At 44.4% G+C, this 14434-nt stretch overlaps 1 protein-coding gene across 1 annotated transcript; it reads right to left on the bottom strand.

Annotated features, from left to right (window-relative positions):
- Window positions 1-1246: 1246 nt before the first annotated feature.
- LOC146493562 (SH3 domain-binding protein 5-like) lies at window positions 1247-13555 on the bottom strand. The gene is made up of 9 exons (XM_085148068.1): window positions 13213-13555; window positions 12888-12950; window positions 9406-9534; window positions 4451-4615; window positions 4233-4363; window positions 3758-3800; window positions 3432-3648; window positions 2929-3300; window positions 1247-2682 (listed from the first exon to the last, which is right to left on the bottom strand). Exons 1-9 carry the CDS (start codon window positions 13288-13290, stop codon window positions 2507-2509), a joined length of 1374 nt encoding a protein of 457 aa, XP_085004194.1. The 5' UTR covers window positions 13291-13555; the 3' UTR covers window positions 1247-2506.
- Window positions 13556-14434: the final 879 nt, after the last annotated feature.

The following is a 14434-nucleotide window of genomic DNA, read 5'->3' as shown; positions in this document are numbered from 1 at the left end:
CAGGTAATAGGTGGTCCAGTTTGGTGGTGAGGATGTCTAGTATTATGGTGTTGGTGGTAAACGCTGAGCTGTAGTCCACGAAGAGCATCATCAAGTAACTCTTCCTGTTCTGCAGATCATTTAGTGCTCTGTGAAAGGTGATTGTGTTAACAAAGAACTTATTTTAAATGGCATCTTTAAGCACTTTGTTTCTAATAGCCTGTTACAAAAAGACAGAATTTGTTCCCATTTCTTTTGTTGAATGTTTGAAAAATGTCAAAGAAAATGCAGTTTGACAAGCATGAAAAACTATTTTTACAACAACAATTTTCTTGTTGTAAAAAATCTGATCTTTGCTGTGTTACCACTGAAATGAAACTAATTTAAAAACCTTTAAGAACATTAAAAGTGACAGAGGGCGTATTTTCTTTCTGCCATGACAGCAATTGTATAATTACAGTCATTCAGTTTTATATGGTAAATGTTTTAATGCACTCATTTGTTCTTACGCAATGTGATTTCTAATAACCTAAAACCACAAACAACATTTAATATGCTGAGAGCGAGATATAATCAGTCTTTTGTGCTTCATAAAAAACAGAACCCAACCCTGTCACTAGGTGTCAGTGTGTGACTGAGCATTGCTGTGTTGTTCCCCTGCCTCAGTGAAACCTCTGGAGTTGATCTGGCACAGACGGGGAGATCACAGGATCTTAAATAACTGAAAGGTAGCTTGCTGGCAGCAGCCTGTTCAGACAGACAGATGGACAAACAGGACTGGAAGATTTTAGAGTGAGAAGTCGTTCTACAATCTGTCTCAGGGCACTAACTGAAGTCATAAGATTACTCTTAAACAGCTCAGCAGAGCTAAAAAAAAACGTGAGTGCGTGTCACTGCAAAAAACCAAAACAAAAAACAGCTGACTGGAAAAGGAATCAGCAGGAAAAGCGAAGGTTATCAAATGATACGACCAAATGTCCCCAAACAAAACATTGAGCAGATAAAGAACATTCACATTCAGCAATTCCAGTCGGCCTTGCTGCCGAGCAAATCTGTTACTCTAGGCCATCTTTACTGCACTACACTGGCAGCTGTGGCGGTACGAGGCAGCTGTTAGTGCTTCATTTGATGACTTGGGTCACTTTTTTTCCACCGGTGGCATGTTTTAACATAAAATAAAAAGTTCCCAAAAACCAGGCTGCAGTGATCACCACTATGACAATCAACAACCTGAACGTCTAACACACACCATCAATTCACCGATGAGTTAGATGAAGTACGTGTTTATTGCTTATTTGGTGTTAAACAGTTACAACGATAACCACACGACATCGTTCATATACAAGAATACAGGAGTATAAATATAGAGTATTTGTACTACAGGGTAGGATCTGTCAAAAAACACAAGACACACATTCAAAAAGTCATTCGCTCACACATCCGTGCAAACCGGTGACCTCACAGTGCGGTTTGCACTTGACACACATTCAGTCACTCATTCACAAATCCAAATGGAAGACCAGTTCTGCCTCAAAAACAGGGCTCAGTCCCCCACGTCAAGTCTCTTTAGTGTTCAGAGTGTCGCCTGCACTCGAGGTCCTTCTTCTGCTCTCCAGAGCCGATGCCGTCGTTCTTTAATTGGAATAAACAGGAGTAGAAGGGAGGGGTTCGAAAATGGACTAATCCTTCAGGAGACAGCTCGTCTTTGTCCCAGTTTGACCCTCACTTAAAGGGGACGTATTATCCTTTATAAATACTATTACAGCGGTGGGCCAAAGTTTTAAAAAATTAGTTCAATTTAGGTACAAGTGATTAATTCAGATTGTTTCAAACACTATGTTTAAGATTATGATGTCACAGAAAGGGGATATTTTAGGTCCACAAACCTGTTTGTTCTGTGGCAGCCGATCAAAGGAAAGCTGGCTTAAATGGAGGGTAAAAATAAGGATGAACTGAACCCCCGTATCTGACCTGAAAATCTGTCCAAGAATTTAGACATGGCGTAAGAAAGGAGCGTAACGCTGTTCAAAATAATGAAATGCATGTTACCGGTGCCAACAGTAGCAGGTTAACTATTAAAGTTTCCTGTGTTACCTTGGAAATATCCTGCATGACCCGTGAACATGTTAAAACACAACTGAAATCACCAACGTCTTCCACAGTCTGTAGAGGAACTTTGTCACACAGTCGTAATACACAGTTTTTTTTGGCACAAGATGAGAAGAACTTTGTCTTCTGTAGCAAATACAGAGCAGGAGGGAAGGGGAGGGTCCAGGGAAAATGCAGTGCTGACACTCAACACCACAAGGGTGAAGCAGAGTCCATCAGTCATCCTGTCCCTGATTTCACTTGTTTATAATGAAAGATGTTAAACACGCTACACGCAGCACCTTCCACGTGACAGCACTGATGTTTAGACAACACAACGAATGAGACACAAAGTCATGCGGGTGTGCAGCGCTTCACTCTCCTCCCACTGAGTCTTAAAGCTGCGCGTGGCGAGAGTTCGTGCCATGACGCATCCTCGTCACACGCTGTTGAGGAGCAGGATGGACGTGGCGGAGGTGGGAGATGTGATTTCGGGGTTAATGTAATGGGGGTCTCGCTCATCAGCGGGATCCTCATCGCGTTCTTGTGCTACATTCAAGGTCAGCTTGTTCAGACCGCTCTCCAGTGTCGCCTCTGCTCCTTCTGCTCTGTTGCCTGGAAAACATGCAGGAAGAAAAGTGCAAGGAAAGGTTCAATTAAATCAGGGAAATTATCCGACATAGTTTAGACAAAAGTTAACCAACAACTTCTACATTAAGAGTCCTTCACAAGGACTCCTACTTTTATTTTAAATGTGTAACATCCTTTGCAAAATAATTCCTCAATCATTAGATTTGCTTTTGTTTGTCAGGAAACGTGCTCAGGATCAGGTTGCACATCAGCGCTCAGTGGGACACACACCTCTCTCCTGGTCGCAGTCTGGAGAGGAGGCTCCGCTGCACTGGCTGCGAGGGCCCAGGAGAGGCGAGGCGTGCCCGGAACTGCACACTGAGTCTGGGCTGTGCGAGCCAGAGGGGCTCGCTACTTCCAGGACACCGGTGGGGCAAGAGGAGGACAGGATGGAAGAGGAAGAGGGACAGGAGGAGAGATAGGAGGATGAGGAGGGGGTGCGGAGCAAGGAGGACGAGTAAGGTTGAGGCATGTCGACGGGGGTGGAGGCAGAGGTGGAAGGCGAGGAAGAGGTTGCTTGGGGCGAGGAGGTGGAGTGCGAGTCGGCCTCCTCCTCTGAGCTGCTACTGTGACTGCCCTCTTCGTCGATAGACACTGACACCACTGAAACACACACACACGGGGATGTGAGCTTGAAGACACACACGTGCAAACGGCTCAACAAAAACAAAGAAATGATAACGCGGCTCGATGACGCGGGTGACTGCCCATCTCCGAGTGGGCGTGGCACTCACTCGACAAACCGTCCAACTCCATCTTGAAGTTGGCGATGTTGTCGCTGCCGCCGTCGCCTTCTGCTCCAACTCCCTGCTCCCTGGTGCCCATGGCGAGGGAACGTCGCTGGGCGTGGATCTCCTCTGAGATGCTCTCCAGGTTGCGCAGCGCCGTGCGGTACTCCGCTTTGGCAACCACAAGTTTGGCCTGAAGCTCGTCCACATGACCCTTTATTTGCTGTGAGAAATAAAACAGTGTGTCTCAGCAAAGACACCTTGAAATAAAACACAGATATACAGATTATGTACTGTTTACTCCTTCGAGTCTATGAGTAGGAGATACATACCTCCAGATGTAGGTAATACTTCGCTTTGAGTTCAAAATACGGTCTGCAGGGGGAGAAGAAGAAGAAAAAAGTGAGAGAGGGAGGAGAGAAATTTAGCCCGCTGGAAGAACAACCCTCCTCCGTGTGCAGTCACATTCCACGTCTCTATGGAGGGAGCGCAACCCAGTACTGTCAGCCAACACGCAAAACATCTGGACTTCATCAGGTTACAGAAATTTCGCTTCCCCCACTTCTCGAGCGCCACTTTAGCTCAGTGGGTGAGCAGGCAACCACCATAGCCAGAGTGCAGCGGCCTGGGCTTGAATCTGACCTACGGCCCTTTTCTGTGTGTCTTCGCACTCTCTGTCTCCTCTGTTTCCGGTCTATCTTCACTGCTAATCTATCCAGTAAAGGCAAAAAACCCCAACAAGCTCGCATAAAAGGTTCAGGCGGCGGGGAACTTATGAGCAGCATTTCCCAAAATCCGATCACAAACCTCGATTTGTTGATGGAGCGTTTCAGTTTCTTCTCGAGCTGCCTCATGTGGCCTATGCAGGAATTGTAGTTGGCTGCTGTTTTCTTGTGCTCTGCTTCGCTGCACGTTCTCGCCTGCTCAGCCTCCATCACCTGAAACGACCGAGAAAAAAAAATGCCTGAGGCTAAACCGCACGTTCAGGATGGAATTTTTGGGCTGTGCTGCATTTATATACTTACTCTCTGTGTGGCGTGGTTAAGCATTTCCTGCCAGGCGGAGTCAAACTGCCGAGTGTCCTCCTCGAGCAGCCTCTCCTCGGCCAGGGCGATGGTCTCCTTGGCTGCCCGCAGGATCTCCACCGACCGCTGGAATTCCTGAGTGGCCTTCTGCGCTTCAATCTGAGCCTGGAGTTCAGGGAAGGACAAGCAGCGGTCAGAACTTATTAAGTCAGACTGGAAACCAAATGTTCCACCTAAAAATACAATTCAGGAGGTAAATATTACTGCTAACATTGCACACATTTCTGATGTCAAACAACTCACTGCCTGCTCCATATTTTCCCTAATAATGTACCTTTGCTTGGCTCACAGGTCAAAATAACGCTCATTTATCATCTACTGGTTCTCGGTGCAGTCTAAAAAAAAAAAAGGAATAAAAAAGCTGCTTATGCTTCTTTCCCTACTTGCTTTAAGCCAGCTTTATCCTGATTGGTTGCCCTTGAAAAACAAAACCAAAAGATTTGAAGAGCTGTGTTCACAGCCAAAGCATGGACTGTGTATAAAAGATGGACAACGGCACACCTCCACATGCCCTCTCATGCATAAGTGCCTTAACTTTAGCCGGTAACTGGGAAAAAACCCCTCTTGGTTCTTCTTAGATTCGGCAGGAAGGCTAAAGCAGCGTATTGTTATTGGTTAATGATCTGTCAATAATAAAACATTAGCCAATGGGCGTGCAGAGTCCCAGTGTCTTTGAGCCAGAGCCGTGTGCCCAAGATGACCATGTTAGAGATATGACATCATTAAGAGCCAAGATTAGAAAAATCTACACAAAATTGATCTTGAAACCTGAAACTTGGCTCATAGCTGCAACTTTATCCAGAGTAGAAGAATGACAAAAACTAGAGAAAAGCAAAACAGGTCCTTTTAAATCATAGTGACAAATGACTTAAAATTGCTTTTATGAAGTAAAAGTTCACCGAGTAATTGTTCTTACATGGTATGAATGAACCAGGAGTCTTTGTGTTGCCTGTGTGTTTAATTTAGGACCCGTACCCTCCCTCGGCCTCCCTCCCCTCACACCTCTAACCCTGAACCAGGTTCTGCTTGAGATTTCTTCCTCTGAAAAGGGAGTTTTTCCTTCCCACTGATACCAAAGGCTTACTCATAAGGAGCTTGTCTGACTGTTGGGGTTTTCTCTGTATTATTGTTGGGTCTTTATCTTACAATATAAAGCAACCCGAGGCGACTGTTGTTGTGAGTTGGCGCTATATAAATAAAACTGAATTCAATCGAATTGGTTGAGTCCTTATGACGCCCAAACAGGCCAACATTCATAGAAAAAGACAACTGAGCCTTGATCCAATAGACAAACAGAATCTTTGTCACTGAGGAAATCTGACACACTGTCAGTGGGCTCCTCCTGCCCACAGTCACAGTTAACAGGAGGGTTATTCTCATCACGTTGGACATATTTGAACCCACTCAGACAGGCATAACTCCAAGGTCATTGCACTGGCTGAATGCTAACATGAAGTAGTTACAGTAACTCCAATTCAATGTCCTTGAAAGAGAGAATAATAATAATCAGGGAGAAACTTTCCCTCTGGTGATTGGTATTTAACAAGTGTATTATTAACAGTACAGCAGTTCAGAGGGACATATTTCATGCTGCCTGTCTGTCGGGTTTCGTCTGTATTGACTGTGAACCAAACCTGCTCGTCTAGTTTGTGTTTTTATCTCAAAGTGTTTTCAATGGACGATTGTTTCTACTAAATGGTCCTTTTAAACTAAGAGATAAAGCTGTGTATTCATGTTAACACTTATTATTATGTTAACATGAATGCACAGCTCAACGTCTCAAACATCTATTCTTTAAAATCCAAGAGCGATTTCTCTACCAGCGTTTTCCATAAACAGATGCAGACGCAGAAGAAAGCAAAACCCAAGCTGAAGCAGATGAATTGGTCTGTATGAATGTAATCCTGCTGACATGACTTCAAGGATAAGAAACTTATGTCACTTCTAACACATAGCTTACACATTGAAGCCTATACTTGGATTTACATTATAGAAACAGTGAAAACAATTATTTTTCTTACTTATTGTGAAGCTGAAATGTAACACAGTAACACTAAAGTCACTGTGTAATATACACCATTTGAACAAGAGCACCGGGTCACCTACATGCTCAGCCATGAGGTGAAGTTCCCAGTTTACAGTTTTTGTGCTGATGTTAATAACAGAGGAAGTTTGGAGCGCTACAGTTATGGAGTCAGCAGCTCGTTGGCCATGTTTAGCTGAAACAATAATACCACTCACAGCTGATGGTTGAATATCTCGGAGGAAAGAAATTTCACTGTTGCAACAGTGGCATCCTGTTACAGTGCCACACTCAAATTCAGAGAGCACATTAAAACAAGACAGACTACATGGCTTTGTGCTTGACTTCAATCCTGTGGCAATGAAACTGAAACCACCTGAATTTAAAGGCAATATAGTGCCATCAAAATAGTCTGCTTATGATAGATAGGTACAAGTACAGTACCTGCTAATACTTTTCTGGAGGGCTTTTTGCCTTTGATTAATAGGTCACCAGTGAGAGGTAGACAGGAAAGAGGGGCAAAGAGAGTAGGGGAAGGCATGCAGCAAAGGGCAGCAAGTTGGACTTGATCCCAGGGCCACTGCAACATATAGCCTGCTCAAGCAGTGACCTGAACTGACACCAACCTTCTAGCAAGTATACACCTGTATACTTTGAGTGACTGAAAACAATGTGGACAACAGCAGTGTTAATGAGCTACAAAAAAAGTTGGAGTACAACCAGGAGATTTTCTCTGTCCTTGTCCCTGGTAGCAACGCACTTCACGTTACAAGGTCAGTGTAGTCACACAAGCTGTTAACCCGTGTAACGTCGGCCATGTTTAAGATAAACCCACCAGTGATCAGAGGTCTGCTCCAACTCACAAAAAATGTAGAAAATACAAAATCTTTGGCGTCAATTGTCGTGACAGCGTTGTTGTTAAGGCCTGTGAAAGGTGACGAGAGAGAGAAAAGAGGCGGAAGATAACAGCTTTTTATTGCGCGCGATCTGCTATTTCAACAAAGTGGTAAAGATGAATCCTTCCTCTTTGTCTCTCATCATGACCCATTTCCCAGGCTCTAAGAGCAGGGAGGTTGAGGGGGGAAACAGAAGGAGGGTAATAGATATTTAATGAGGCAAAAACAAGAAGAAAAACAGAAAAAAGGAACTGAAACATTAAAACAACATCCATCTTTTTTTGTGACAAGATGAAGACAGAAAGAGACACAAAAATACCAGAACTTCCCAATCAGAGCAGCTTTTCTCATTGCTGGCTTGGTGGTGTTTCCATAAAGTGTCAGTGCTGTGGGAGTTTTGCAAAAAGCCTGACGAAAAGTCTTTGTCACCCTCGTGAATAACGTGTCAACGCTTGAGAACACAATTTGCCATTATCTTCATGGCACAAAAGCACACTGAGCTTCAGACACCACGCACATAATGAATGGGCTTTGTTATCAGTTAATTAAGTTGATGTCATAGAGGCCAAATCATGTGACACTCAGAACCAAACAATATGATGTTCTTTTGATCTGAACTAGCCTGGCAGGCTGTGATATGCACCATGGCTGCGTGAGTGAGTGTGTGTGTGTGTGTGTGTGTGTGTGTGTGTGTGTGTGTGTGTGTGTGTGTGTGTGTGAGAGACTCATTCATGTGTCAGACACAGTCACCCCGTCTGATGTCTAACTCTCTCTAAAGACATCCTATTTACAATTTCAAACGGGTGAGAGGGTTGCAGGGCTGGGAAAGGTGGAGAAAGGTGACTAATACCCAATGTGGTGAGGGTGGGATATGCAGGGCGTGGACACAGACAGCCAGACAGGCAGCGGTGCAGAAGTGAATGCTGGGTAAAAAGGACATAAGAGAACAGTGCAGGCAAATTCCTATATACCCCCCACCCACCCCAATCGTTGTTGGAAAGTAAGGGGGAAAACATGGGGGGCGGTGTTTGAGGGAATGAGACTGGCTTATGGGTGGGGGTAGATGGAATATGTGTGTGTCTGTGGTGGAGGGTCAGCGAGGTCATGCATGAGTCCTTTTAAAGTAGGTCGTGTATTAAATATTAAATATTCGTCTGTAAATCATAACCAGACAATACGCCAGTTTAAACGCGAGACTGTTATCGGCTTTGCTCTGTTTAAACCACCCAAACACGCGCGCGCACACACACACACAAACACACACACACTTTCGTGCAAATGCCGGTCCCATCAAAATTCAAAACCTCCCAGTAATCCCTGGCTCTCACGTGTTAATACCAGAAGCAGATGCCACCGGCAGGTATTTTGTCACAGCGCAACAGAGATAAGCAACATACACACACACGCACATACGTACATTCACACACACACGTGTACAAGTACAAAATCTATTTCAGTTTGACGTGCAAATGTCAGCCTTCTGATGCATGACTCATAAGCTCCTGTATTGGCTAGGATGGAGGGGTGGAAGCTTCAACAGCCTGGAGCAATAAATGAGATGAGCCACTGCAGAGGGAGAGGCACAGATTTGGTGTCCTAACCTTTAGGTTGTGTTGCCCTGCTTTGTGTCTCCCTGCAGCAGTGCTGCAAGCATGACAAGTACTCCCAGATCCAGCAAAAAGAAACAAGTCAGGCCATGCAAAATGTCGCAAGTCTATCACCATGCAGAGACTGCGTGTGCATGCGTGTGTGCATGCGTGTGTGCATGCGTGAGACACTAGCTTAAGATGCAGAGCTGTGACTGAGTTTAAATATAGGCGTCATGTGACCGTACTCCCTTTAAGTAGATAGAAGCGGCTCTGTTTAAACTTCTCATTGTTAATCCCCAGTAATCCTGCCCTCATACTGTCTGCTGACCTTGGAGTCACTCCCGCTCACTCTTGTGAATGTGTGTGTGTGTGTGCATGTGTGTGTACCTGTCTTGCCACTTTGCGGGCCTCCCAGTAGGGTTTGGAGTCATCCACGGCTCGCCCGATCTTCTTCACCTGCTCATCCAGTTTAACTGTTGCCTCAACCAGCACTGCTCGGAACCTCTGACGGAAGTCCTTCACACACACACACACACACACACACATGCTTAGAAATGAGGAGAGGAACTTATCGGGTCACACTACGAGGTTGGACATGGTAGACTGCTCAAAGCACCACTGTATCTTCAGTGCAGCGTTACAGAACAACTGTGGTTATTATTTATATCTGTGTAATATCAGGCCTGATTGTGGTGTGCGATTTCCTGTTGCCCACATTAGTCATACCCATACACAAGAGCATGGTTTACCCGTGTAACACACAACTGTAGAGTGTGTAAACTATATTTTGTTTTCTTTTTTTTATGCAGTGGGTGTGTCAGCTCTCATTGTTGCTGAGCAGCATTGCTTATGTTTTTTGGTGGTGACCCACTGAATGAGTATGAGAAAGGATGAAGCATTACTGCAGGAGGGCCCAATATCCGTGTGCATTTATGCAGCTACTTTTGTGTGTCTGAGTATGCTTTAATTTGCTGAAGAGGGGTTTAAAAAGCAGCTGCATCCTCTTCACAGAGCACAGATCGGCATAAATGAGTGGTTAAAGAGGGAGAAGGGAGAGGGCGCTACAGGAAACACACTTCCTGTGACATCATCGCATTTCCTACGTCCTGTTCCTGCAACGACGGGTGACACGTCACAGAATCTACAAGGTAAACTCTGTGAGCACCCTGCTGGCCTTACATACTGCTCAGGAAACTAAATAGGGGCCCGATTGTTGGAACTGGGCACGACCGTACACAAATATAATGTTTGTGCATTCAAATGTCAAATGTTCAAAACTAGTTTAATCAAACAAATTCAAGATTTATTGTAAACAAATGGAAAAAACTGTGGTGTGAGAAAGTCTTGAGTCAGCCCTTATTTCTTTATATTTTGCTAAGAAAGTGGGAAACGTGCAGAGGTTACTGAAACATCAGCAAACATCATACAAGACAACAAAAGAATGAGGTAATGTCAAAGACAAATCTACTGAGAATAAAACTCATTGGATGACTCACATTTTTTGTTTGAGTCACCTATTCCACGCTGCACCGTTACACTGAAACCTGGGGTTTCCCCACCTGTCAATACCTACTTTAAGCCCTGCTATGACCACCTTTACTCATCATCACAGTCTGAACTCCCTTACATAAGCATACTGGCCATTTCTTTGAGTCGTCTTCAGGAATACTTCTCGAGGCTTGTTGAAGGACATTCAAAGCTCTTCTTTGGATGTTTCTGCCTTTTGTTTGGTTCTCTGTGAGCATGATCGCACACTGCTTCAATAATGTTGAGGTCCAGGCTCAGGGGAGGCCAATCCATGACTGATAGTGTTCTTTCATTGTGCGCTTTTCTATTCAGGCATGTTTTTAAATGCACTGGCAGTGTGTTTGGTATCACTGTCATACTGAAAAATGAAGCTGCTGATCACACACTGTCCACTTTTCTTGATGGTAGATTTCTGCATTCAGGGACCAAAGATTTCAACTTAACTGTAATTTATTTATACAGCTTCAAATCACAACAAGAGTTGCCTTAAGGTGCTTTAAATTGTAAGGTAAAAACCCTACAATAATACAGAGAAATCCCCAACAATCATATGACCCCCTATAAACGACTGCTTGGTGGGAAGTAAAAACTCCCTTTTAACAGGAAGAAACCACCTGCAGAACCAGGCTCCAGGTTGCCATCTGCCATGACTGGTTGGGTTGAGTGGACCAATACAGGACAAACACATGCCATGGAAGAATTTGGATTTGGATTCATGTCTCCATCAGTCCTGTTGTCACTTATTTTCAGTGGCAGCAGGGCCAGATGGATCTCTCAGGTCCCGTTTCAGGGCTTTTCAGGATTTAAAAAATTCCTGAAAGACACTGCGTTTAAGTCAAAGTTCGTCTGGGTGGATGCGCCCCATAAGCAAAAGACCAGAATACTCAAGAGACATTCAAGAGGTGTGTACCCAAGATGATATCCCTTCAGTGACATCATACAGAGCCAAGAGTAGAAAAAGCTTAATTTAACTTTTCCATACAATGACTGTATTATTTCAATTCACCACAGCAAATGGTATATGTATGATAAAAAAATAAGGACATGTATATTAGGCTCGTTAAGGCAGGTCAGCTCATCAGGAGCTGACAGATTCAATTGTTCCTCTGGGACAATAATAAAGAAGACTTAGTTATTGCTTCATAATAAAGGTTAAAATTTAAAATTCTGTTTATTTTCTATGGGAGGCTCGTGATGGCATGCACTCACAAGGGCACAGTCCCACATCTGCCAGACATAGAAGAGATTTAACGTGTTGGCAGGCAGAGTCAACCATGGATTTAAACTCTCCGCCCAAACTTACTCATCCTCTGAATCTACCGTACATCACTTTTAATCAGCACCAGGCTGCAGGAGAACCCCCTGCAGCCTGCCAGGGGCTCCTTCCACAGTCCTTAGCTCCTCCTTAGCTTTTTTTTTGTTGCCTCCAGATGCATCCATGTTTCTTCTTTTGTCTGCTCGTGTATTCACATCGATCACCCTACTTACACTGCTGTTTCCTGTAAACACTGCCAAAGCTGTGAAAAAGCTGAGCTTTCCAAAAAGCACCAAGATATATGGTGTATATGTGTATAAAGTTAAAATTCAGCTGGAAAACATGGATTAAAACATGGATTACAGGAAAATCTCTCCTCCTGTCCCTCTCGGTCTCTGTGCGTGCTGTTACGTTCATTCCAGCTGTGGTTTGCTGGGTTTGGATGTGAGCGCAGGGCTAATGAGAAACAGAAGAGGCCTACTTTCAGGAAAACAAAAAACTGAGGCCTCGCTTTGGAATGTTTTCACTTTTCCTCAACAGTGACCCAGCTTGCACACACTTGAGCCGAAGCTGCCCCTTCTGTGTGCCGTCCGCCCTCCTGCAGTTGTTCGCTTCACTCTACATCCTTTATTCCTCCATAATGTGTCTGATTCCTGTTTCTGCTCACACTCCTAAATGAACGTGAGTGTTATGAGCAAATAGATGAATTTCACCAACCGCTCCACGGCAGTGTTTCCGACTAAGACCACAGCTGCACTAGGAGTTTATAAAGCGCAGGGAGGGACAGTTCCTGCTTCAGTTTTTCCACCTCTTCCCACTGATGCACATTTAGTAGTTTTCCATCTTTCGAAAGCTTTCCGTTTAGACTGTTTTAAAACAATGGCACCGTTGCTAGGCAAATCTCTGACACTACAGTGGCAGAGAGACAAATCTCACAGCGCTGACACAATTTCTCACCACTTTAGAGTTTTAAAAAAAGTGAGACTTAGTGACTGCTGGGTGGGTGCCAGAGCTCGGTTTACGCCCTGCTCTCAGCATTTGAAGGGCAATAATTCTGATGCCAGCAGTGTGTGTTGTTGGGTCTCACCTCCAGCTCACTCTCCCAGCGGTTAATGTCGTCTGTAGACTGGTTCAACTTCTCCAACTCTCCCTGTTTACAGAAAACACACCAGTGATGGAAAACACACACACAGAGAGGGAGAAAGGGAGGAGTGTGATTAAATAAGACTGGCAATCCTCAGGCTGTGACTCGTGTTAACCAAATTATTGAACTTACAGCTCTCAGTAGGTCATTTTGGAGACAGTCAAAATATGACACACACACACGCACACACACACACACACACACACTCTGACATTTTTTAACCTACTGTCACTCCACATCTGGAATCATTGTCCTAACCCCACCTTACCTGTATTCTGGGGTCCACTTCTTCCTCCTCGTCAGCACCCTGCAGGTCATCCTCACAGGTATTCCCATTTCGCTCCATTCTCGGAATTTCTGGGAGATTTCTGGTAACCAAACGAAGGTCTTCGGCGCAAACTAATCGCGACCCCGAGGTGCTAAACAGCACAGGAGCGATCCAAACCCGCTCTAACCTTTAGCGCGGTGCATAGCTGGGCTTTTTAAAAGCGGGCAGCGAGTTTAAAGAGACGTCCACCCGCGGGGAGAGCGGACACGCGAACTACAGCGGACCACAACCTCGCGGAGGAAGAGCTGCGAACGAAGAAAGCGTTTAACTACAGCGAGACCTACGGCTACTTCCGTTTGGGACATTCAAAATAAAAGCAGAGCGTAACGTTTACGTCTGCAAGCCGGAGGTGAAAGGGGGAGGGGCGGGGCACGTGTCTTATTACAAAGCTGTTAACGCTGTTAGCTTAAAAGTGGTGCTGCGCGTGAGTTTATGTTTGATGGATACCTGCTCTCAGATTATTTATCTGGATATTATATTTTAGTTACTTATAATCTTACTGCACAAGCTTTTTAAACCAGATACAACAGATAAAAGTACCGATAAACGTATTATCGATTTTACTGATAAACGATCATATGCATGATCTGTTGATGTATGCTCAGTCATCCAGGTAAGGACATCCCTCAAGGTTGAGTTTGTGTATCTGGCCTTAACGTTTTCAGTGGGAGAAACATTTTGTCACTCATACAAGTGACTTGTTCTGTCTCAGCTGACTACAGGTTTGCCCAGCCTTATAAACAGTCCTCAAAGGAGCTTGCAAAGAAAAGCGTCTGGACTTCTTTAATAGTGATGTGCGGATCGATCCTGAAATATCGATTCCTCCGATACCAATCATTTATGTTCTAGAATCGATTCTCACATTAAAATATCGATATTTTAGTAATTTAGGGTAAATTTATAGTTTATCACTAACAGGAACACAGTGGAAAGAAACTATAACATTCGGATTGTGTACATTCAAAGGAACTACTTCCTCTTCCGCCTTTCATACTCATGTGCGAAATACGGCTGTATAAATGTCTCGCAGCCCCTTGGCGTGCGCACTCACAACAATGGCTAAGCGTAATTGTGCGGACGTATTTTACCTCCACAAACGGCTGAGACGTGGTTTGCGATACATGTGGCAAAAAAGTGCTCCAAGAGTGAGGTGTTGTGGCCA

Source organism: Neolamprologus multifasciatus, chromosome 22, assembly GCF_963576455.1.
Source record: "Neolamprologus multifasciatus chromosome 22, fNeoMul1.2, whole genome shotgun sequence".
Classification (NCBI taxonomy): Eukaryota; Metazoa; Chordata; class Actinopteri; order Cichliformes; family Cichlidae; genus Neolamprologus; species Neolamprologus multifasciatus.
This window is presented reverse-complemented; position numbering and strand designations above follow the sequence as displayed.